Source organism: Pleuronectes platessa, chromosome 6 (genome assembly GCF_947347685.1).
Source record: "Pleuronectes platessa chromosome 6, fPlePla1.1, whole genome shotgun sequence".
Taxonomy (NCBI): Eukaryota; Metazoa; Chordata; class Actinopteri; order Pleuronectiformes; family Pleuronectidae; genus Pleuronectes; species Pleuronectes platessa.
In genome coordinates this window covers 15,939,505-15,961,592 of record NC_070631.1, presented here as the reverse complement: position 1 = coordinate 15,961,592, position 22,088 = coordinate 15,939,505, and the positions used below count along the sequence as shown (strand labels likewise).

General features: G+C 41.5%; 1 protein-coding gene across 2 annotated transcripts in view; it reads right to left on the bottom strand.

Moving 5' to 3' along the window:
- The window catches only part of LOC128442132 (thymocyte selection-associated high mobility group box protein TOX), a 76,057-nt gene extending 55,450 nt beyond the window's left edge, over nt 1-20,607 (bottom strand). Inside the window, exon 1 of one of the 2 annotated variants that reach the window (XM_053424397.1) lies at nt 19,879-20,607. In XM_053424397.1, coding sequence (XP_053280372.1) covers nt 19,879-19,983 — 105 coding nt within the window. In that variant the 5' untranslated portion in view covers nt 19,984-20,607. The remainder of the gene's footprint in view (nt 1-19,878) is intronic. The other variant, XM_053424396.1, reaches the window with a different exon arrangement.
- Nucleotides 20,608-22,088: the final 1,481 nt, after the last annotated feature.

The window sequence follows — 22,088 nt, the reverse complement described above, 5'->3', positions numbered from 1 at the left end:
TTGGGAACATTACGTGGGACAATTTATGTGTGAGGGTAGAAATGAGCCAGGATTTAAGCTTGACTACCTCTAACGAATAACTGAGTGCAACATAAAACATCTTACATTGATCGTGGATTTTATTACAGATCTTCAGTTTACATTTCAATGGGTGGTTAAACAGCTCGACCTGAGATTAAGTTCTGTTTTGGAGCGTTCTGTTACTACTAACATCTCTCAAACATTTATCAGGTTTAAGATAAAAGATACTAAATATGGGCGACTCAGACCGGAAAGGTGCGTACTGAGATGTCTTCGCACAAGAGTGAATCAAACTAATTAAACAGAAAATAAGCCACAAACAGCCACATAAATATATAAAGACCCTGAATGTCAGTTTACAAACAAGTTGAGATGACTTCCCTTAGACTTACTTTACTTGAATATATTTTTGTCAGTCACAAAAAACTAATAAAATTATAAAACTATTTCCTGGCTAAGGGGCAAAATCCAATAACGAATCCATACGCATCTGAACAAGGCTCTTTTTTCTTTCCTGTGCCAATAATCATCTTTCATTGTTGCACCCATTGGTCCTGACGCCCGAGGCTGGGATCCACAGTTGAACATTGTATGTGTTTAACAGGACTGTTTCGTTTCCAGGTCATTAATAGTGGTAGTTGTAATGTTGTTTTTATAGATCGAACTTAGTCATGTCCAATATCCACCCCAATAGCAGTTCGCTACATAACAGAGCCTACAGTGCTTGACACAAATAGTATCATGATCTAAACCTGTAATCTGTCTCGGACCTGGGTCAGACAAACTGTGATGACCCCGGCTAAAACAACTAGTGTGGGTTTCTCCCCGGTCGACACTTTGAAGAAATATTCCAGACACTGTTCAGATGTGAGATTTGTAACACATGTGAGGCTGTAACGGGTTAAAGTGGGCAGCGTTTCTAACTGTGAAGGTGTAGGAGGTGCGGAGTGTGACATCTAAAGAGTGGTGTGCTCATTGTTCCTTTGTTGTTTAACAAGGGGGGAAAAAACTCTCATTTCTTTGTGTGTGTTTCTCTGTCTCTCTCAGGCAAAGTGGAAATGAGATTGATTCAACAACTCGCCAACATTAAAACAGAGAAGTTTCTTATCTCAGGCCGGCAGAAGAAAGCCCCTAAGAGATGACACCGTGCACCAATTTTTCCGATCTTTCTCATTCTTCTCCCCGCACCCCCCCCCTCCCCCCCCCCCCTTTTGCTGTCTCTCGTGCCTAGTGGCCTATTTTTACCCCTCCGTGTGGCATCTCAGGGTTTTCCTTGTCACCACCACGTTTCCTGTCATCAGTGTGCGGGCACGGTTGAACAGCGCAGTTACTGAAAAGGCCCCGACACTGTCTCTCTAACTGTCTCTCTTTCAGATGTGGTCACAGATCTTTATCTTCAAATCCCAGGTATAGCGTATTCCTTAACATTTTGTCTTTTACACTTTATAGTGCAGGAATCAAAACATTGTTTCATCTCTATAAAGTGGAAATACTGGGCAAAAGTAGTGAAATTGTTTCTTGGTTTCTTGTTTTCTGTTTATTGGCCTTTGTTCCGAGGCACCTATGGGAGAAGGGTATTTGCAGAAATAACCCTTTGTTTACAATACACTAATCCAATCGCCATTCACTTATTCAATTTGTGCCCCGAGAGCGACCCCCGGCTCCAACCCAGACCCTCTTCTTCTCAGACATATTTATCATGATGCCATAAGTCCCAACAAAACACTGCGTCTTTTCTCCGGCTGAAATGTGCAGAATGTGATATAGTGTACTGTGTGGCACAATGGAGTAATTGTTTTTTGACCCTTGAAGGAAAGTACGAGTTGGGAGTTGAGCGATATCTGTGCAGGATGTATGCTTCCCAGCCTCATATGACGATCTCATTGCGAGAAGAGGGCAGCTGGAGAAGATATAAATGAGCAACTTGATTTGTAGGATGTAACTGCGTGTCAGTTATAACTGGCTTTAGTGGGACTTTCAGCTTTTTTTATGCCATGTCGTATCATGTTTTTTTCTAGCACTTTACTACAATAAACTTTAATAACCTCCCTCCCAGCGTGGGTCAAGCAGTATATCAGGGCTATACATCTCAAACTGTCCATTATCAGTTCCAGATGTCTATTAGTGGGTAGAATTCTTTGATGAAAGACAAATATACGTTTGGACTTAAAACGATAAACAATGAAATGCCAATAGACGGCATGAGGTTAACTGTCCTCTTTGTGCTGCACCTCTCCTCCAGCGTGATGCACAGTACCTCTTTTGTTCTGCCACTCGTTGCTTATGTTACTGTAGAGCACTAATGCACACAGATCGATACAATACTTTCCATTTCAACACATTGAGCTGATGTGCGGACACACGGTCGGAATTGATCCTGTGCTGTCAACACAAAGTTTCAAGGTCTGTATGTTTTTTTTTTTTTTATGGCTGCAAAATAAGTGTTCTTTCAATGAAGAAAGCTCACAATCAAAAAAGTTCTTTGTAGCGTGGCATTGACATCTTTATATCATACGTTGAATAACTGCTGTGGTGGGACTGATGTAAGACGAGTTGGGTGGGAAACATTGAGATCAAAACGGAACATCTGGTCCGTTGGGATGAATCACGTTTTAAAATGTTCTGCCACTTCCAACTCCCTTCTTTTGGAAGGAAGGGAAAAAAAAACACATACTGCCTCAAATAAAAACAATTCAGAAAAAGCTGTAAAGTCTAAACAGCCATAAAACATGTTAATACAGCAATAAAATAATCGGTTAGAAAATGCAGAGAAAAACATGTCGGCTGTCCGTCCAGAATAAACAAAACCTAGCAAAATCAATTTCCTCCCCTACAGGATATCCACCAGTTTTTACGACCTCGGCTGAGAGGTGCAAAAACACAGTGCATGTTTCAAGTAAGCAAAAGTAAGCAATATGCACTTCTAACAAGCTCCGAGTATATGGTGCACACAGTCTGAATATAGACTGACATGAAGGCAGAAAACAGGAACTGGCTGGTCTCACTCGAGCAGCTCATTATGTGGAATATACTGTGTGACTGCATAACAAGGGATCACTGATTTATGAGGTATTTTTCATGCTAACTGAAAATGCCGCACATATACACAGTGTTTACCGTTGCAGGTGTAATTTAGTGTCTTTTCATGTATTGTGACACGATTTCAGCTGAAAAAAAGTCAAAGCATGTTGCGTGTTTCGCGACAAATTGCTGTTGGCTGTACAGCGTTTCATTTCATCTAAGACAATTAAATGCGTCTGATGGGGCATCTTCCTCCACATGGCCGTTTGAATAAGAAAAAACAACACCAGGAAGAATCTGAATGCAGTTTTTCCAACCAGCTTTGATGGTCTTTTGAAATTATGCGTTGTGGGAGGAAACTCTTTAAATTTGGTGAAGCTCTTAGTCCACACAATAGAGCAGGTGCGTTCTGACCAAGATAAAATGTTTCCGGTGATAACAATAAAACAGCTCCTCTACTCTTCCTGCTTCGATGAACCAAACCATCAGCTCCTGAGCGGCAGAGATGGCGAGAAATGGAGAGAACGAGAGCACTGATCTCATTACCTTTTTCTTCCTGGCACGAGAGCATATGCACTTCTCTGTGGCAACTGCCAGGAGGATGACGACAAAAAAATAAACGAAATAAATCAATCGCACTTCCCACCATTTCATTTTCCATGTAATTAAATCAGTTAAATGTTATAAAAACATGTAAACTCTGTCAGCGACTTTGAGCCATTTGCATTTTTAATCAGGCAAGATTAATTCTAATGAGCGAGCCGGGGCTAAGGCGATGACAGAACAGGCCTATTGTGTGTCTGTCACACTCATTTAATTCTGTCATTATGTCCCATATCCTATTATGATAAGTGGCTTTTTATTCTCAATCAACAACCACGAAAGGCTGTTAAATAATAATCTCTGACTAGTGCACTTTTAACCTTAAACGTGTTCGACGTTTGACACCTTAAAAACAACAACAACAACAGCCGGCTGATGAAAAGAAGGGGAAAGTGTAAGAACAGTGAAATGTTCTGGCTTATTCAAGCCGACTGCTTGCTGCAAATGAAAAATGACTTTCAAGAAGCTGCGTGTTGACACTTGGCATCGGGTGTAAAGCAAACACATTAGACGGAGGAAATGGGTATCGCCATCTTTTCCCCAGCAAGGTAACTAAGCAGAGAAGACGAATGTGTCCGATGTGTTCAGCCATTTCCTCCGCTCCATCTCTGGGGAGTCACTTGACAGACGAAAGCTTTGAAGGAACCGGCCCTGCTGTTTAATTGAAACACAGAGCCGCAAACAAATAGGGGCAGTACGTACAGATTGCATCCAGAGGAGGCGAGCAGGGAAGACGAATGTCTCTGACTAAACGATGATGGTATTGGGAGTGAAACTAGCAAACGTGATCCTGAACATGCACAGAGCTACAAAAGGAACTGAGGAAATTCCACATTTGTCACATCGGTTCATTAATTTGACAGCTTGTTCGGTTGCTTGGCTATACTGGTGTTTCTTTGAGGCAGAACCACCATGTTACCTGCAGAGTTAAACCTGGATGTATAGATTCAAAAAACAAAGTAGTTCAACAAATGGAAAGAAGTACAAATGGTTTACTGTTTAAACTCAGCTTCATGAAATCACATAAAGCTAATGGTTTACCTTTTTACATAACAACACAACATGTCTGTTTTTTAAAGCAATTTCTTACAATTTGTGAAATATATACCAGGTCTTTTTATATCTTATTTATCTAATTATCCATTTTTATTTGGTTATGTATTAATTCTTAAACTCTGTGTTTGTTTTCCTGATATATATAAATAAATAACTGCTTTTTTTTACTACCCATAACATTCTCAAATTATATTTGTGAGCTGGATGCTTAGTAGTAGTTTAGTTTTTAGTCAGAATGACAATAAAGTGAATCTTGAATCTCTTTACCAAATTAAACTAGAATGGCACTCAGTGGATCACATACATTCACTGAGACCCTACAGTCCCCTTGAAGTTAACTGCACCAAATTTCACACATTCACACACGATTCCCTGAGAAATCTGAAATAGTTGAAGATTAGTAAGAAAAATTTCCTGGATCTGCACGAAAATGTAATGGGTTCTTCACTGACCACTACTACATCTTTCCTCCGAGTTTTGTTGAAATCTGTGCCTTAGTTTTAAAGTAATCCTAGTCCTCCATGTATTTCTGGACTATATGCACAGTAAGTTATTATATAATTGATCAACTCCATAATCATGCAAGTTCAAAGCTTGACAAAGTATATAAAAACACTTTCTACATCCTAATGCAGCTTTGCGGAGCAAAAAACACAAATGTTGCAAGTAGATTTCTTCCTCAGATGCTCCGTGTGGTGTCGAGAATCAACCAGTCACAGCACCAGTCACCATACGAGACCGCTTTGTGTCAAACATGTGGTCAGGGAAATTTCACAACAGTGCAGCCAACAACCCAACTTGTATCTGTGTCTGTGGCATTGTCAGAAACCAGCATAATAATGGTAAAAAATAAAAGAAGCCGTACATTCAGTAGGTGAAAATGTGCGGTAAACAATGCCAGGAAGGCGTCGGGGGCTGGGAGGCCTTTGTTTCAACAGAAACCACCCTGATGCAATTGCTCCTCTACTGTTTGTCGTTTTCTTGCTGGCTGCTCTCCTCTTAACAAAATGCTTGTGCAGTCATCTCACTCATAATCTTAACTCTAAAATTAGCCGTGGAGTGTGGTGAGCTGTCAGCGCTGATTCGGTTGGACAGGTACAGCTAGAATGCATTAATTTTCTCATACGGGAGGAAAGTGCTTTTTGAGGTTTCAGTACCCTTCACTTTACCTGCATCCCCGTGCATTAGAGTCCTTTTCAGAAACCACTTTTTTTTACCATGAGAGATTTCAGAGAGATTTTCTCCGGTCCCAAAAGACAGATGCAAAAAATAAACAAAGTAAGTACAGCCTCTCAAACAGTCCGATAACATGTGTTCTGCCTTATCAAACAGAGGAAGGCACAGTTACTCAACTCTCCCTCGATAATGTTATGAGCAAGTCAGAAGTCCACACTCAGTACGCGGCCATTTCACACTCCCACAAGCAATTCCACTTTTAGCCCTTTGCAGACAAGACTTAATAAACCTTTTCATTTCTCAGTCGGACCTTGTGAAATTGCCCCATTTCCTCGCGATTTACATTTTTACTCACTAGCTATCTGTAAAGGGGACTTAATAAGGTCTTTCTTAAGTACACACATGAGGTGAGCGTTACTATGGGGAGGCAGGGCGCTCCTCTGCTCCGTGGCACCGAGGCCTGCTCCATTGTGGCGAGAGACAACAGCTGTCTTTACCTTTGGCAGGCAAACAGGCTCATTAAGGGCGGCCATGTTTGTTTTTGTGCCCGATACCTAGCCCTAAGCAAACATTGTCATATCTCCACTCCACAGCCCTCGCAGACTCAACATTTCCTTTCCTCTTGTGCAGCGAGGCCCTGGCATATGTTGAACCTGCCCGACGCCCCCCCCCCCCCCCCCCCCTCCCGGCCTAAGCTCTAGCCAAGCTGCCGGTGGCTCTCAAAGAATGCGTGCTTAATTGAGAAATTTAGTTGTGGTTTGAGCTGATGAAATGCAGCTAGGACACTGCAAGGATGCTATGAATGTCGTGCATGTGTGATATACATAATGTATGTCATTATACTGGCCGACAACACATCTTGTGGTATGTGACAAGAAAGACCCTCTTTGTTTGTTGTGCCGTAGATGTGATAAAGGCGTCATTATTTGGTCCGCTCACAGCTAACAGTAAAAACTGCAGTGAAAGGTTTCATTCGCATATTATCTCCACTCTCAGCACTGTCTGTGGCTTGAGTGACATGGCAGGTTGAATTCATAACGCTTTGACAAAAATTCCATTAAAGAGGGAAAATGGCATTGAATGTCATTCCATTACTGCAGACGGCAAACATGGGAATACTTTAACCCAGAAGGCATTCACATTAACTTATATTAAAAAACAGCAGAGAGAATTTTTTTTGGGCTTCTTTCGGTTGTAATATATGAACAGTGCCAAAGTATTTTGAGGCAGAGTAGTCGTCCAAAATGTTCTCACTTATTTGATTTCATCCCTTTTCACCATTTGTCAAGCCCAAAGTCACAATGCATTGTGAAATGAGTTCTTAATGTGGAGTAATGAGGCTGTCATGGCAAAGCAGTCTCTGCTTGTTTGAATTTGACTCATGTCGTAGATTCAATTAAATCAGCTGAAGTCGACCTGGCCCCAGGCCAGATCGGTAATGGGTGACCTCATTCAAACAATGCTCTGACATATTGAAACAATAAGAGGAAAGGCCTTGAGTCGGTTGCAAAAGCAAACTCCACTCAAAAGCAATAAGGTGGAAAAGTTGCGGGGAAGGCACCAAAGATACACGCAGTCATGTGTCGTCAGGGGAGCAAATGTCGTCATGATGACAGGGTTGTTGCTTGTGTGTCATCTATAAAATTACAGATCTACTGGAGTGAAGTCTTGGGAAGGAATCCTCAAAATGCAATGGGACTATTGATTAAATTGATTGTATGGAGTAAAGAAAAGATAAACATCACTATTGTTAAGTAGAGTGACCCGTAGTAGATTAGTAGAGCACATACGTTCATCACGGCTCAACAGTCCCTTTAATTCAAACAAGCTTTATCGCTAAGGCATAACAGCTACATATCGATGGTAGTTACAGGTTTCTGGCTCAATTTGTTACCTTACAGAGGTGGAAAAGCCCTGCCGCCTTGTGAAACCATGTTTAAATCTGCTTGTTCAAATATCTATTTGGATTCGCACCAAATTGCACACACGCTTGTTTTTTCCATGAATTGTTCTCTGAGAAATTGTTAAAAAATGTTTTTCAAATCTCACAATGTCTAAGTAAGTGAAAAAACAATCCTGCCAATATTTGATGGGGTCTTTCTTGGCCCAAGTCCAATCCACCAAGTTTCAAGGAAATCCGTTCAGTAGTTTTTGTCTAACCCTGCTGAAGGACAAACAAACAGGGCAACAAGCAGACCAACAGACAGGGGCGGAAACATAACCTCCCTAGCGGAGGTAATAAAACCACATACTGTATGCACCGTGAACTTTGACCTCAACTTCCTGTTCAATGTTTTAATTGTAAACACATTTGCCCCGAGCTTCAGAGATGAAAAAAAAAAAAAAAACCTTACAGATGTTGAACACAGCTGGTCCCTTTCTTCTTCTGGAGGTTTACTTGTTCTGAAAAGTCGAAACTGATTTATTTGGATATAGAAATGCCTGGAATCTACATCATGACACAAACACACCCAAGGCTGTGTAAACAACCTTTCCAGTTCCAGTCGACAACCACGCTCTCTGAGCAATAACTTGACTCCCAAGGGCAGAAGCACTTCTCACTTTTGGAGAGGTCTCCATCGTCATAGTTATTAAGAGAGGGCGCGCCTCGGTTTATGTGAAAGGGAGTATGTATCACTAAAAGGCTCATTTTGCCTCTGCTGTCAATGTGCAATCAATTATCTAACTTATTTTAAGGTAAGTTTATCATTCATTATGTGCAAATTTACAGTTTGGAATTAAAGAGACACCCTGAGTGCTTTGTAGAATAAACCGAAATGAGGTAACAAAATAAAAACGGAACATCTTGCTTTGCTCACTCTTGTTTAGCTGCTCGCAGCAGTTACAGTAAACTGATAAGAGAGAGAGAGAGAGAGAGAGAGAGAGAGAGAGAGAGAGAGAGCGCACACACACACACACACTGCATCTCATTAAGCCACAGTCCCTCTGGCCCTTATTCCATTAGAAATTAAAACTCTCAACAATTAGTGGCAGATTGGTCTCAGCTCAGTGCTCTATAGTCGCGCTCTCAAGGCACCGAGATGACTTAATTACAGGCTCATCTGAAAACTGTGTGATAGTTCTGTGCCGGAGTGCACAGCCAATACCTGGGACCAGGGCCCGCCACAACAAATCTAAATAGCTGAAGAATAAACTACCGGAAATATAAAAAAAATTACCCCTGAACTCTAAGCTATGCTTGTTCTACCCAGTTCTTCAAAGTAAATTTAATAAATGTAAACTTTATTCAAGGGTTGTTAGTGTTATCCTGCTGGTATGTGGTCATTTCTACCAAAGGATACCAGACAGGATGGGAGAGGCTGAAGGTCAAGTGTGGGTTAGTCCAGACTTCTCTTGACAGAACATTTGTTTCCTGGTTGAGGACGTAGCTTTGTATGTGACTCTTGAGTTTCAGTTAGTCACTTCCTCCGGATTGAGGTGGCTAAACACCTGAAAAGAATACAATCTAAGTATGTATTGTAAATCTGTGGTGTCATGACGAGACTCTCTTTCCAACTGACCAACAAACTTCTACACAAAAGTCAAAGCGGTATGTGTCCATGGACAGGGTGGCCTCAGAAAAGCAGGGTATTTGATCAAAAATCCTGAATGAGCACAGACAACTGACTTATTTCTTATCTGCTTCATCACTCTGCTCATGACAAGGACACAAAGCACATTTTTCTGTAATTGAACCAACTGTAGTTTATGTAACGACTGACCGTTCTGCCCTTCAAGCGAGAGAGAGAGGGACAGAGAGAGTGATTTGATCGCTCCATGTACTTGCTCCTGTCACGTGACACCATGTCCCATTATATTGTGATGTTGTCATAGGAGGAGAGGAAATGAAATGCCTCGAAGCTATATGGGATGTGTGTGTGTGTGTGTGTGTGTGTGTGTGTGTGTGTGTGTGTGTGTGTTGTCCTGCACAGTCAAATATTTGTTCCATACTTGCGTGTTTCTGATTTGTTATCAGCTCCATGCGATCATAGCACCTATAAGGCCAAACAGATGTCCAGTCCTTGTTGATACAGTTTGCAGATTCTCATCTATGAGTGAAAATGACTAACCCACCAAACATGATCAAATATTTTTACATCATGACACGACTGTGTAATTCCTGGTGCCCTGACACCAGCAACCCACATTGTAGTTAGCATCATATCGAACACGAAGTTTGATTTAAAGCATGGACTCTGTTGCATGGAAACCAACACTTCGACCTTCACATGATGTTAAAAATACTGTCTCTGAGATCCCGACGGATTTACAGGTGGTGTCGATAAAAACTGGCTGATATGAGCAGAAATTACTACTTGGAAATTTGCATTTCCAAGTAGATTCAACATAGATATATGTTCATTCAAGTTGGTTAAGTGTTTTCTTTTCATTTATATTTATTTATTGCAAAGATTATTGTTAAACTGTAAAATAACTGGCTAGCTCTGTGCTTTTCCTTTGTCATATGTAGTTTGGTCTGGAAGTTCTACAGAGAGCTAATACCATGCATTTAAAAGGTTACATATTTGAAACGGCCTGTTACCTTAAGTAAAATTGGGGATCTTTCTGGTTTTGGTTTTTGGAAACATTTTTAGAAAATCAAGGTGTCATGAACTCTACTGTCTTAGTGATATCTAGATAAAATGAAAGCAACACTTTTGCACAAAGCCATTGTTCATACAACATCCAGAGCAAGAGAGAGAGGGAACCAATCCAACGTGTAACAGCTGGGTCTGTGGCAGAGGTTTTAAACCCCTGTTGAACTTGATAACGTAGAGCATGTAGTGTTTGGTGACGAGGAGATTACACAGTGACTGACTGACAACCACAGCAGCCAATCAAATCAGCAGCAGCAAGAAAAGATTCCTCAAAATTTATTTATTTGTAGCCACGAGTTCTGAACCTACCCAAAACCATAAAAACCATAACACGCATTAGGAAACTAACCACTGAACCTTCTGATTCTGCAGATAATCACAATGTTACTTAAAATGTTTCTTTTTTATATAGATAGATAGATAGGCTATGTATGGAAGTGTTGGTTATTATTTTTTTGGTTTTGTCAGTGATAAGATGACTTTTTCATATGGCACAAATCATATAGGAGGAGGTTTTATAATAAGGTTTCTATATGTTGGGTTTTATCATTACTTTTATGTAAAGGGAGAAATTCTGTCTCAAACCAGACGTGATAAGAATTCAAGGGGAAACTCTACATGTATTAAACTTGGTGAGTTATAGTTTAACCCTGTTTTTTATCCAGTCTTTGCACCTTCACAGCTTCTGTGTGAGGCAGCTGACTGTACCAGATTGCATCATTATTCCCCACCTGATATGTAGACAGTTTAATGGAGTTGCTCTCATAATCCGAGCGAGGCCAGTAATTATAAAAGCGCGTGTGTGTAAACTCGGCTACTGCTTTCGCCAGATGTAGAGACAGGGAGAGGGAAACATTTCTTGATTTTTAACAAAGGAAAAATTGGGGACAATGCGCGATGAAAGACGCTGTTGTTTTTTTCAACAAGTCACTGTGTCAGTTGAGAATTTCCTTTGTGTGCGACTCTGTGTTCGGGGGATGTTGCATGAATGGGCAGTCAGCATTTAGGGTTCAAAAGAAAACAGCAGCCTGAGCTCCTGTGTGTGTGAAAACCAAGGCTACGGTGCTCTGTATCGAGTGCCATTGTTTTGGTAATAGTAAACCTGGGGCACTTGCCAGGAGGCATTAGTCATTCATCTAACAAGCTCCACAAAGCAAACCACAAAGTGCTCCACTGTCGACTTCCTCTTATTGAATTCAGAGCACATAAGCACATTTCCAAGTATCTTACAGCGAGGTCCAAACTTTCTGATTACTAGCTACCTGAAATATAGCTGCCATGTTTGTTTAGTTGTTGCGTTTCCCTGACAGGAAGCCTGCTCATTTGGCAGCATGAAGGTTGTTTTTTTTCTTCGGCTCTTTTTTTGCGAGTACAGGAGAGAAGAAGAAGGGAGGTGGCGGGTGAAAGGCAGATAGGAGGGGATTAGGGCGGAGTGCAATTTTTCAGAAGGCCAGGCATACGACATGATCTCTAATTACCCACAAAGCACTGTGTAACCCAAGCCACAGATTAGGCTGCATTATCAGGCTTAATAAAACATGACCATCGCTCAGTTTCACTCCCTCTTCCTGCCGCGCTACTGCAAACATTTGTTCCTTATGACATTGACGATGCCTATGCTGAGTAACTGACCTGAGGCTCTACCTGTCACTGTTTAACTGCAGCAACAAGTGCAGCCGGGAGAAACTCTCTTTGATTGGGTGAATTGGAGTCTGAGACAGAAGCAAGCCCATTGTGAGACCTTTGTGTAGTACTTAAGTTCACTTTTGAGGTACTTGAACTTTGGTTACTTGCATTTTTGTTATACTTCATTTACGATGGAGATATTTCACTTTTTACTCCACTTAACTTATCTGATGGTAATAGTTGCTGGCTACTTTTCACATTAGGATGATATTGTGAAATTGTGGATTATTAAGAATCAAATAACTAAACAGTATGTTGACTAGTTGTATTAATTTATCTCCAAATCAACTTTAAAAAGCTGCTCATGTTTTATTAGTGACGATAATGTAACTCTCTAATGTATGAAATGTGCCCCACGGTCTTTTTACTTAAGTAAATGTTACACCAGTACAGTGTAAAAATATTCTACTATATTATTTATATAAAAATTTAGGATGTTAGAATTAAAACATATTTTATATATCTCTTGATACCATCATTGCCCATTCCAACAAAAAGAGTTATCTCAATCGAAACTATAGGTTATTGAATAACCTCCTATTAAATATTTAAATAAAAAAAGAATCATACTGTATATGATTATTATTATCGATACTTGATATTTAAATAAAAAATGTAAACGTTATTTCGTTTCTCAGTAAACTTTTTACATTGCAGTGATAAGACTTTTACTAAAGTGAAGCATCTGAATACTTTTTCCACCACTGGTGCCAGCAACACACACGTACACGTATATACAAACACATACACAAGCACACATATGCATGTACACTTTCTCGGTTCACATGGGTTGTACCAGTAAGTGCTGCTTTAGGCTACGGTTTTTCACTACTCTCTACCGTGTTATTAACAATTCTATAAAAAGATCAGCTCAAATTTCTCTTTCCTGTGTGTTAACAGCACTATCGAGCTGCTATGAGCTGAAGCCTCGTTATGAGGGAGATTGAGTCCTCGGCAGCACAACACCACTGACTGTATGTCATAATTTCCCAAATCCTACTTTTCTTTCCCCTGTTTGTTTTTCTAAGCGACATCACTCATCGGCAGGCTCGTGGCCAACTTGCGACTAAATAGGTCGACAACACAAAGACAGAGCCTCTTTCTTTCGCTTTGCCTCCCTTTTCTCAACCCACAGAACTCCTCTAACCTCTTTACCTCCTCTTTTTCCGAACATCTATCTCTGCTCTTTTCTTTTTCGGTAACTCCAGTAACTTTTCACTTTTTGCTCTGTTTTCGGCAGTTCCCACATCTTCAACCAGAGATAATAGCTTTGCAAGAAGTAAAACCACAGAAGAAACCACTGTACTTTCTGTCACACTTCTCTTTCTGCCCCTTGTAGATGACGATCATGAAGCTCATCATTAGCTCTCAAAGAGGAAGAATGAGCTACAGTTTGATTACCTCCGCGGCTCCGTGGGCTTGCGCAGCCTTTGCGGACTGAATTGGATGCAGACGATTACAGCCTTGCACAGGCAATTATATCTGCCTGCTAAATATGTCACACATAATAAACACATGCTCTTGACAGACAAGGGACAAGGCGAGGCAGTCACAGCTGGAGGGAGGAGGACAGAGAGCAAATCCGGGATCATATGTATTCATTAACTCCATCCTCTTTAAGTGGAAACCTCTCACAGTCCCAATCAATGCATGTCAGTGAATTAATTAAATAAACAGGGGGCCCCGATCAGAAGTGCCAGATCTGATAGTGAATGGCGACAAAAAAAAACGTAACATTCTGCCTGAGATATTACTTCCAGAAAGAATGAAACGTACACAGATGAGGCACAGTTTGTCAAACTTTGTGTTAGTCTATGGGCTGGAGACCATTAATTGTAATCTTATTATTGGTACTGTCCCCTCAGACCGCAGTACAAACACGGCACTGACACCAGGCCAATAATATTTGTAAAGGATATTCAGTGAAAACAAGGGAGGGAAAGAGCCTTAAATCCCTGGCAAGGAGCTTATACCATGGCCCATGGTGTTTGCACAGGACATACCTCAGGAAGCTGAGACAACTGGGAATGTTTGTCCAGCTTCCAGCCTCTTCCATGCATACATACAGCACAGTACATACATACAGTACATATGTATCTATATATATACTGTACATTCATATATATATATAATCTCTAAGGGAATACATGTTTCATATCATACATACATGCTCAGAGTAGGCCTACATACAACATGCATGTGTCACATACAGTAAATATATATACTGTCAATGTATGCCACACATACTTACCAAGGCTGTCACTCCTTTAAATAGTGAACTATCCATTGATTACTTTATCGATAAACTTTGCATTCTACAACATGTCAGAAAATAAATAAAATATACATATGTGATATCTTTAAGTCAATAGATGCATTTATATATATTTATTTATCCAACATGCCTAACAGTTTGCAACTCATTCACCCATTCACACCAACACACAGGAAACAGGAACGTTAGGCTGAAAAAAAAGACCTAAAAAGGGAACCAAAAAAAAGCACACACACCCATGGCAGTGAGCTATCATGTAATGTGCCGGCTTGACCATCAGGTGCAATTTGCCCAAGGACACTTGGGCGTGCAGACAGGAGGAGCCACTCCGAGTCACAGTCAGTCACCACATGATTTTCAAACTACAGGAAACTACCCTGTTAATTGACTAATAATTCAGAGCTTACACCTACCACAAATGACCTTCAGGAAGAGGAACTCATGCACTTCCTCTTACTTGTCACCATATGTTTACCTTCTGCCCAGAAACCCTGGCTGGGTCTAGTACGAGATTAGATTAACTGTATCTGTGGTAGATTGTTTGTTGTAGCTTCCACAAACACACTGTGGTGTTGGTTTCTTTCATTTCCATTCCAAAACCCCAAAATTCATAGAAAGATAGATAGATAGATAGATAGATAGATAGATAGATCGATAGATAGTTAGATCGATAGATATAGATTGATAGATAGAGAAATAGATAGATATGTAAATATTTGCGTGAGCCACTCCTTCTGAGCGTTTGCCACCATTAACAAACACAATCAACTAAACACCCGGGGGGCCTACTCTGCCAGGTGTTTGGATGCACTGTTTCCTTTTCTCTCAACGTCTTCTTCTTCTTCTTCTTCTTGTTCTTCAGTAAGAAGGAGAATGCCACTGCACTGCCCCATGGGAAGGACTAGGCTGACTAATGTAAGCACACTACAGTGCGGCGGCTGGTCTTAATTATGGTAACAGACGCTGAGGGGAATGCACTGGTACCACCAACAAGCAAGTGGCTTGGAACTAGCCCCCCCCGCAAGAAAATAATGGAAACATCTTTGATAATGTAAGTGACAACTGCATATATAGAATAGGTCTAGTTTTTTTTTTACATTAATGAAGAATTCTTGCAAATATATATATATAGACTACAGGCCATTTAAATGTTGTTTTCGTCATAATGTGTCTTATTTCCTTTCATTTTTTTATACCTTTCTACAGATATCAAAAGTAATATTCAAAAAAATATGAATCCTTAAAACAAAGTCATAAATATAACTGATGTGGACACCTTGTGGTTGGTTGGGAAACGTCTCACACAGTCAATGAGGTTAAAAAAAATCATATACAAGGCAAGAGATATGTGTGCCATACACAGGCTATCTGACTCATCCAATGTCACAGCCAATCTAAGTTTCACTGAAATGCTTTCAAATGGTCGGAATCCCCATCAAAAATCTCCCCTGTGTGTCGGGGCAGGGAGAACATGATTTAGAGACTGTTTTTGCTCTGGCCCCTGCTCGCTGTGTGTCACCGGCCCTTACTGTGATATGCATGGACTTCCTCTGCACAGGACTATGAAAGCAATTGTGATTGTGATTCCATAGTCAGCAAAACGCTTGAATGGTCCCGAGTTAGCATGCACACACACACACACACACACTCACACCGTACACACACACACAATGTCCCCATACTGGGCCACTGATTCCTTCATCCCATCTGACTCTCACTCATCCTTTAACTCTCCTGCTCTGCCTCTCCGCCACATAAAACAGAGTGTGTCATTAGCTAATAGCAGCAACACCACTCAACATAAACATGCACCACAGCCAGCATTACAAGGAGCGGCTGTCATCCATGTTTAAGTGCTGGAGGAGTTAAAAATAACACTTGTACACACTAATCCAAAACTAACAGCAAGTATGTCTGTGTTTATTCAAGAGCTTATTTCACTCGAGGATGATCAGTTGATGGAAACTGACTGAATGACTAAAATATGTTAATGCAATGAGACCCGACCTGGCAGCACTATATTAAAAATAAAATGGAGATAAGGCATTTCCAATGGAGCATATCCGTCCCCCGGCTTATCTGAGGCAGAAGAGACCACCAGCTAACAAAGCCAGCTCTTCAATCATGCCCTATCTAAGCAGATATCAGTTGTTGGTAGGATATATGAGCTGGGTGGGGCCTGTGTGTATAAACACAGGGCCTGCTCTCTCTCCCTCTCTCCCTCTCTCCCTCTCTCCCTCTCTCCCTCTCTCTCTCTGCCCTCCATCCTGGCGCTCTACTGTAGGCAGCGACTCACCTCAGCAGCAGCAGTCAGCACTGTTTGATTAAGGTATTCAAATAAAGGAGCAGACACTGTGTTCCCATTTCACAGAGTAAACCGAAAGTGCCGGACAAACAGCCACAGTGCAATTACAGTTTTACATGTTGTATTAGACAAGATGCGTCCGTGTGGTTTCATGGCTTTCTGCAACACATTAAGTGCAAATAAGTACAGTATAAGCACAGCAACACATGCATCATGCAGCAGAGAGCATTAAAACACGGCACGGTTTCATTTTGCCATCGGAGAGCAAAGCTGTTATACTGTGTAATATCTCTTCAGCTGTGGGAGAGCACCACAGTAATAAAAGAGACACACTCACAGTGAAACAAGTGAGCACTGAAAGTATTGAAGTGAACATCTTCAGGGTTATTTATGGATCTTTCTGATTCATCTCAGTCTGCACTTGAAATACTTCTGCGCATTTTACGCATCTCTTTCTTTGTGTACCTCACCTTTTTTTTCTCCATCTTGTGTAACGATGCTGAACATCGCAGTAAATAGTCTTAGCACAAACTGTTCACGCTGCTTAAGGACCAATCGACCTAGACCCATCATGGACAACGCAGCCAAAGTAATGGAAACGACTCGCGTCAATTGGTGAATCGCAGTAAATCATCAACATGAAGGTGAAAAGAAAGCAAATTCAAATATTATGAATGGAGTGAGCCGCAGCTCCATGTGAGCAAAAGTGTGACAAAGGCTTAGAGCACGACAGCGTGTTTCTTGGAAGTCACAAAAACTTGCTAATTACTCAACACCAGGCTTGTTTCCACTCCCAGCATCCAGAAATAATCGGTGGCGCACGGAGCAGGTTTGTAAATAAACAGGCTGTAAAGCTAAAATACAAGCACATGCTCATTTTATCCAATTAAGGCTGTGTGTGACTCAGATTAACACTACCAATTTCACAGCAATAAAAGGAGAAATGTTGTCTGAGGCTGCAATTTGCTTTTTAATATAATTGTGAATAGGGAGCAGACAGTAATGATGCTAAATCTCAATATGATTGCCAAATTTCAACCATTTAACCAAAATTGAATATTCAACCAATAATATTACCCTGAAAGAATATTTTCGAGATAAACTAGACCCCAACTAATCCTGCTCCAAACCGAAGTACAGCCACATGCATATGCAAAGTGAGCCCCTAAAAATGATTAACCTCTAGCCTCGGCTCATCTCAAGAAGGAGACCTGTGCTGAATTTGAAAATTGGCCAACCAGTGCTGCCAGAGGTGATTAGCAGCGGGCAGATCTGATCTGTAGATACAGTACCTACATAACAAATCAGATGTCACTTTAATGCCACCGTCAGCTTGACGAGCGTTTGAGGAGAGCAACTTGACCTCGAGCGGCGTGTTAACAGGGGTACCGAATCCCCCCCCGGCCTCATTTGCATTGCTAGTGTAGGTAGTTAGTGTTACACATGCGATGATGGCAAATTATACCTCCCTTCGTGGACAGAACCCTAGGTAGAGGGAGCGGAAGGCCTTTCAATAATTCAAAATGAACACTTGTAATTTTGAGGGGTGCCACGCTTTTGTGTGGCTGACAGCAGCGTGGTGTCACTTTCTCTCTAGTGAAAGCACTTTTTATCGTTTAATATCTGGAGGCTTTGTTTCCAGGATTCGTGCGATGCGTGGATATCAGCATATTCCTGGGATTATCCGCGCGGAGGATGATCCTAATTCGTCTGACCTACAAGATAGAAAGCCTGTGCGGAGGAGACAGTTATACGAGCCCATTTGGTGACACAGGTGTAAACCGGCCTTATCTGTTAATGTTTTATATGGACCTCATTTCATCTGTGATCGAATGGGAGTCACTGTGTCCGGGTAATTTTATTTTCTGCCAGCACGTTGTTTTTCTGCTGGCAAAGCTTGAGCAACAACCATATACGACACAGTTTTTACGACCTTAAGTGGGAGATGATCTTTTCCGTTAATTACTGGAAAATTCCATTCGGTCAGAGAGATGTTCCATTGCCCACACAGCGAAAGACAAACATCCCCAACCTTGATTTGTATTAGTGCCTTCACTGTCCTGTACAGGGAGGCCAGAGAGCAAGGCAAAGAAGTTCATCCACAGCAGCAGCTCCAAATCCAGAGCCTGTGGATGTCACTGTGGTAGGTGACAACAGCAGAGTCTAACTTAGGGTTTTGAAAATAGTTGAGGTGCTGTTAATACAAATCAGATATTTGAATAGTTGGAAATGGGTTTCCTTGTATTGCCACTGGTTGTGTGTTTGTAGGTTAGTTTACTTTGTGTTGTTTCTGTTGCTTGTGGCAGGTTGACAACGACAGATTTAATAATCCCCGGTCCATGTAATATCTGAACAGAACAGAATAACTAAGGAATCAGTTGTTGTTTTTGATTTTTTTCCTGGAAAACTACAAAAATAATTGTTGTTTTAAAATTCCTGCGCACTTGCAATTGTGTTGAGTGCAGTGTCCAAAAGCCCAAAAGCTGCGGGGTGTCAACGCACAGAGACCGGGAGAAAAGAGTGATACTTGTGGCAAACCAGACTCTGTGGTTTCTCCTTACAAAGTAATTAACAGTACATTACTGGCACACATCCATTTAATCGTTGAACTCCCGGCGGAGAACCACGTAAGCTACGTAAGAAATCATTGAGAAGGGGAGCTGATGTGCGCATGAGAGCAGCGAAGTGGGACGGTATGGATTCCATACAGCTCCTGGTATTCCACGTCGGGTGGGACCTTTAATGCCAGCTTTGTGCTAAACACAACTGCACCATCTCTCCGGGGGGAAATAACATAATAAGCACGTTGGGTGGAAGGGGAGGAAAAGTTGGTACTATTCATTTTCTTCCAACAGCCATATAGGGAAATTGCAGGTTTCAGTGTAAAGTAATATACGGAGTAATTTTTGTTTCTGTCCTGTTCCACACTAAAGGAACAGCATCTCATCCAAGCCCAGGTCACTTTACTTGCTGACACTTGACATTTTGAGGCGAGTGAGCGCCCGTGGATGAAAAACGCATCCGTACAAAGCGTGCGTTGGCAGTGCGTAAACATGGTGTATTGGCACAAAACATACAGAGAGACAGGTGAGGTGTGAGGCGTTTCGATGCACGAGGCTACGCGGTGTGTTCTTTACCTTGTTCGAGTGGTAATAGTCCAACGAGCTCAGGCAACTTGGATCAGTCGGTAGGGAGCATGAACCCACATTAGCCGGGGGCGCAGGATAAAATCTCACGTCCATCTCAGGTTGTGCGAGACTGAAGGCATGAAATCACTTTCAGCGTCTTTGACTCAGTATTGTCTCAGCAAACACAACGCCAGGAGGAAAAAAAAAAAAACACACACAAGAGAGACCAAAAAAAAAGAAAAGAAAAGAAGTGGGGGAGTTTTTTTTCTACTCGGTACACTCTTCCCTCACATCCGTTCGCGGCCGAACTTCGGCACCAACTCTGGTGAATGATGCGCAGTACTCCTCGGCACAGCCCCGCACCAGGATGTGGAACACTCACTTACGCACAACGCAGGAGTAGCAATTGCATTGGATTCGCACGTGTTGGCAAGAAAAGAAAAACTATCCCTCTCGTTCCAGAGCAAATAAAAAAACCTCCAACTTAGATCCTTTCTTATTAGATCTTTGTGAATGTTAGAGCTGAACAGCAGCGCGTGAGTGTGCAGCCTCTGCTTTTTCCCCCCACTGCTCTCAGGACTCCATACGGGCTTTGTTGTGGAGGCGCATACTCTTGCATTGGTTCCAGTACAGAAGTGGTTGGACTTCCCTCTGCCATGCGACCTCTGCCGATAATAAACGGGAAAGAGGAACGGAGGGAGAAGGGGGAGGGGAGATTGGTGGCTGCCTTGGCAACCGCTCTCCTTTCTGCAACTGCGCGCTCCTGATTAGCTGGAAATGTAGTGGTGTGCACGGCTGTGCATTATAAAGCGTACTCTGCTCCATCAGTGCTTCATAAAGGCTTCCATTCGGGTTATTGTGCCGAGGAGGATGGAGGCAGGTTGCGCACACTCTCTCTAGTTCACCAATGCTCGTTTTTTTTCTTGCATTTTTATTCATAATCTGCATTAAACTGCTGTAAAATGTTTATGTCATCTAGTCATACACATCCCATTCTCATCCGTGGTCTAAAACAGTTTCTTCTGCACTCCTTTGATTTTACTGTTATGTCTATAAAAGACAGAACGACACATTTGATAAATAAAATAATTCCAATGTATTTACCCAGAGAGCATACGGATTTGGGCCACTTCAGGCAATGATGCAGCAACCTCTGTCCTTTTCATGGCCCTGACAAAATGATTGTGAGCCTAAAGTGGCTCACTTTGAATTGACAGATGTGGCCTGAATATCCCAAAACAAGCATGGTCCTTTTTTTGGCAAACATGTGGTGCTATAGGCCCAGATAACACAGAAAGACCTCCTTTGGCACCTTTGGTTGACGTGCGGTATGGCTATGGCTTACTTGTGGCCCAGATCTGGATTACAGGAGCAGACCGGCCAGGTGCCATCATTCCACGTGGTATGTGGGCCGTGTGCCGGTGTGGCACTGTGACTGTGAGCCAAATCTGGGCCACAACAACTAAACCATGTATGTATAGAGTTGTTGAAAACTGAAGATATTTACATTCATTTTAAAGTTGCCTTCTTGTCTAGTTGTTAGGCTTGATGTGTCAGTATGGGTGTTGTTTTTGCGTTGACATGTTTTTACCTGAACCTTATGTTGAGGTTATGTTAAACATATCATAAAGTCCAGTGTTTTTATAGAATTATGGAAAACTGATCTTTCATTGATCAAGAAGTTGTTTTTTCCTCAGATTCGAGGGAATACATTTCGGATTATTAGATCCAGGTTTTTCAGAGACTCTCCGCGGTTCCTCAATTTTATTTTTTACTGCATTTTTATTTTTTAACTCTCATGTTATCACGTGAACCTGCTGTTAGTGAGTCAGTTTATTATACAAATCCCCATATTATTCTGTTGTCTAAAACAGTATGGGTAATTTATTGATAAGCCAAGTGCCCACATATCATTTATCATAAAGTTCAGTGTTTGATAGAGTTACTGAAAACTGAGGTCATTGTCATTTATCATAAAGTTGTTTATTCTTCAGTAGCGCTTGCATTTTAGGTTTTACTGTTATTTTCATCAAAAGACACAAATATATGGACGTTTCAAATCAAATGTGCGATATTGACCTCAAACAAGGAACAATAATGAACACCTGTAAAAGTGTGTCTATGCGGTGGTCTTCGCGGAATATGTACAAGGGGCTTTAATCTCGTGTTGCCATACAGTTGCAAATGTGTGCGGAGAGAAGCTGCGGCTGCGAGAGCCG